Source organism: Morus notabilis, unplaced genomic scaffold (assembly GCF_000414095.1).
Source record: "Morus notabilis unplaced genomic scaffold, ASM41409v2 Scaffold1460, whole genome shotgun sequence".
Lineage (NCBI taxonomy): Eukaryota > Viridiplantae > Streptophyta > Magnoliopsida > Rosales > Moraceae > Morus > Morus notabilis.
Window position 1 is genome coordinate 427,105 of NW_010362372.1, and position 3,648 is coordinate 430,752.

Genomic DNA, 3,648 nt, shown 5'->3' on the forward strand with positions numbered 1-3,648 from the left:
AGAAAATGTAAATAATAAATACATAATTATAATAATCTTTTAAATTATTTAGTAGGACCGAGAGATTCAAACAGATATGAATGGAAGTAATATATATAATTACCATATTGTCAATTCTTTGACTGTGAATAATTTTTGAAGAGGTTAAAATAATCTTTTTCTAGCTCATATTGACGGATATTTTGAATCCTTTAAAGCCACGTTTGCTTAGAAGTAAGAAAATAGGAAGGGGAGAAAGACGTATAACCTAAGTGAGAAAAATAAATTAAGAAGAATAAGACATTTCTCTTATAGTGTTTGGTATGAAATCTCTTCTCTAATATCTTCGTACTTGAAAGATTTAGGGCCCGTTTAGTTCATTGATTCTAATTTTTAATTCGAGTTGAGATGTGACTTTATATGAGAGCTTTTTACTGTAACAAAAAGTTAGACGAGACTGTTTCTGAGAGCTTTTTACTATACCAAAACTCAAAATCTAAACTCGAATCGGTGAAATAAACGGGGCCTTAATTCTCTCATATTAACTCTCTTACCAAGCAATCATGTACAAAAATCCTTTAACTAATACCCTCATCCTTTTACCCATTACACTTTTCCTTCCTGGCTCCTACAAACAAGCTCTAACAAATGCACTGATTAAATTAGTGGGGTTAATGGTAGACTCTCTCTTTTTATCTCTCGTCTTTTCCTCCATTTTCCTTCTATCCAAGCAATCGATTAGCCTTTTCCTCCGATTCTTCCACCAACCAAACACAACCTTATTTTAATGGAAACATACTTAAACATGAGAAAAATATAATATATGCAGTTAGCAATTAAAAAGAGCAGAAAACATAAACGATCCAGTTATACATTTGAAAATAAAATTGATGAGGAATAAAAGTTAACTATGAGGAAGATAAATATAGGAAATCAATTTTGAGTAAATTAGATTGATTTTTGATATCTGAGAAAGTTGTCTGATTTTATTATTTGATTTGTTATATTTAGTTTATCATTTTGGTTCTGTAATTGGCCTATAAATTGGCTACAAAGTTGCAGCCAAGTAAGACATGATTGATGATTATCGAATAAAGAATTTCTCCTCCTTTAATTTCTTCTCCCTCAATCTCTCTATCTCGATTCCTTTTTAAATCCCTAATTTCTTCTTCCTCAAAAACTTCTGTCACACCCACTGTTACTGAAATGTTATCATAAAACAATTAAAATCATTAGATTACTGTTTTTATTCTCATGTCTTAACAATTATAAGCTCGTATTGTTATCAATTTTGCATGACAAATTATCAATGTTATATAACAAATAAAACGTTATTTGTTATCTGAAGTCTTATAAGAAATGTGGTTTGTTGTAATTTGCATGTTGCAGGGTCTCTTTGAGATTCTCACTCTATCTGGATCACATGTACTCAATTCGACAAGTGGTCCTCAGCAGCGTCAGAATGGTACGCTCAGCGTTTCACTGGCTAAGCCAGATGGGCGGGTTTTTGGTGGAGGTGTTGTGGGTTCAATGATAGCTGCTGGCCCTATTCAAGTAAGGTTTTTTTTTTTTTTTTTTTTTTTTTTTTTTTTTTTTTTTTCATAGCGATTAGCTTGCACACTAAAACAAAAAAATAAAGTTCGAATTAGAATGTGATTTGAGCAGATTATAACTCAGACTCTGTTTATTTCACTGATTCGAACTTAGAATTTGAGTTTTGTTACAGTAAAAAATTCTCACATAAAGTCACATCTAACTTTTTTACTACAGTAAAAAGTTTTCACATAAAATCACATCTCAACTCAAATTAAAAATTCGAATCAGCGAACTAAACAGGCCCTCAATTTCTTGAAAAAGAAATACTGTCATTTGCACATCTTGTTATAAGTAGGGTCGGCAATATGGGTCACGACACGAATTTCACGGGTTAAGGTTGAGAAAAAATATGTTTTGGTTAGAATTGGGTCGACCTAAAATTGACACGAATGACATTTCGGGTTAGACCCGCCTAACCCGAACACGACACGAAACTCGTAAAAAATTAAAAAATATATATTTTTTATTATATATTTTAAATTTTATTATGAACTTGTGATATCATGATAGTTATACTCAAAATCTTATACTATTATTTCCTTAATTTTGATGGATGTTATTGTATTTTAAAATGTGTTATGAATTTTAAGTTATTTCTAATATGTAAAAAACTAAAGAAAAGTATATAATTTTCGTGTCAATTTCGGGTTCACGGGTCAATTTTATGTCGCGGGTCATTTTTGTATCGTGTCAACCTGTAAAGTGATCGTGTCGTGTTCGTGTTGCGGTTTTAAAATTTTTTCATGTCACGAGTCGTGTTTGAGTTTACTTAAATTTAAGATGAAACGATCAAAATACGACACGAATATGGTGATACGAATTGTCACTCTAAATTATAAGTATTTAAAAGAATTGGTAAACTAATATAATACGCGAGTAAGTCCAAATCCATCTAATTTCCCTTCCAAATTTGTCAGTTCGGCTATGGTGGACCTGAGTAGAGAGGGGAAGAAAAGAGAGAGTTAAGGATAGTTTTTAGTTTTTTTATAATGTTTGGAAACTTATATATATATATATATATATATGTTATTATTTACTAACCACCGTCTCAAATATGCTATTTTACTCATTCTAGCCTTGATTTGGGCTGATTTTTCCGGCTCTCTTTGTTCTCTCTAAAATTTGGCTTAGTGTTAGCCATTGGTTTGGATTTGTCTCCCTCTGATATTTTCTACAACCATAAGTGAATATTGGAAAATAAATACTATTGTTGTTGGCCTTCCCGCTTTAAGCTTAAGCATTTGAATTTTGAGAGTCGGTAAACTCACAAATTCTATTACTTACCATTCTCCCGTTTAGTTCACTGATTCGAGTTTTTAATTTGAGTTGAGATGTGACTTTATATAAAAATTTTTAATAGTAACAGAAAAAGTTAAAAGTGATTTTTTATGGGAATTTTTAATTATAGTAAAATTAAAATTGAAAACTTAAATCGGTGAAATGAACGAGACCTCATAATTTTTCATGTTTTACTAATCCTAACACTTTTCCACGTATAATGTAAATCACAACTAGCTTGCTATCAAACTTATTTTGGTTTCTTTTGATTTATCAGATCGTTGTAGGAAGTTTCAAGCAAGACATCAGCAGCCAACTGAGGCGTCTTTCGGGAGAATCCGCGGTCGCCAATGTGCTTGCTAGTCCAGATCTAGTAAGAGTTCCAGTGATGATGGCTCCAACAAATGTTGATGAGAGAAATCTGACATCTGCATTTCTGGAATCAGCCCATGGAGGGGCAGCAGGAAATTCCATTGCTGCAAACCAGCACATGAGCCATACCTCTCTGCTTAATCTGGGTCAGAATGCCTTCCAAGCAATGTCTGATCAAAGAACTCCTCCTGACAGCAAGTCCAACTTTGTTCACCTATAAAGGTTCTCTCTCTCTCTCTCTCTCTCTCTCTCTCTCTCTATATATATATATATATATATACACACAGAAATGTCTTAGGTCCAGCAGTCGGATCGGTCCAAAAAATGTAACCTTTTTTGTATTCTCATTTAAAATTGTTTATTCTTGTGTATAACAATTAGTTTATTGAAGAGTAACCTTCAAAATGAAGTCCAATACGTGTG

General features: G+C 32.2%; 1 protein-coding gene across 1 annotated transcript; it reads left to right on the forward strand.

Annotated features, from left to right (window-relative positions):
* The first annotated feature begins 1,338 nt into the window (after positions 1-1,338).
* LOC21397257 (AT-hook motif nuclear-localized protein 10) lies at positions 1,339-3,445 on the forward strand. The gene is made up of 2 exons (XM_010101870.1): positions 1,339-1,533; positions 3,131-3,445. Exons 1-2 carry the CDS (start codon positions 1,339-1,341, stop codon positions 3,443-3,445), a joined length of 510 nt encoding a protein of 169 aa, XP_010100172.1.
* Positions 3,446-3,648: the final 203 nt, after the last annotated feature.

Excerpts from the sequence above, each read along its gene's own strand:
- LOC21397257 (XM_010101870.1), top strand. The coding sequence starts at position 1,339 with ATGTGGTTTGTTGTAATTTGCATGTTGCAGGGTCTCTTTGAGATTCTC. Across the intron at positions 1,534-3,130 it reads TAGCTGCTGGCCCTATTCAA|ATCGTTGTAGGAAGTTTCAA; the intron begins GTAAGGTTTTTT and ends TTGATTTATCAG.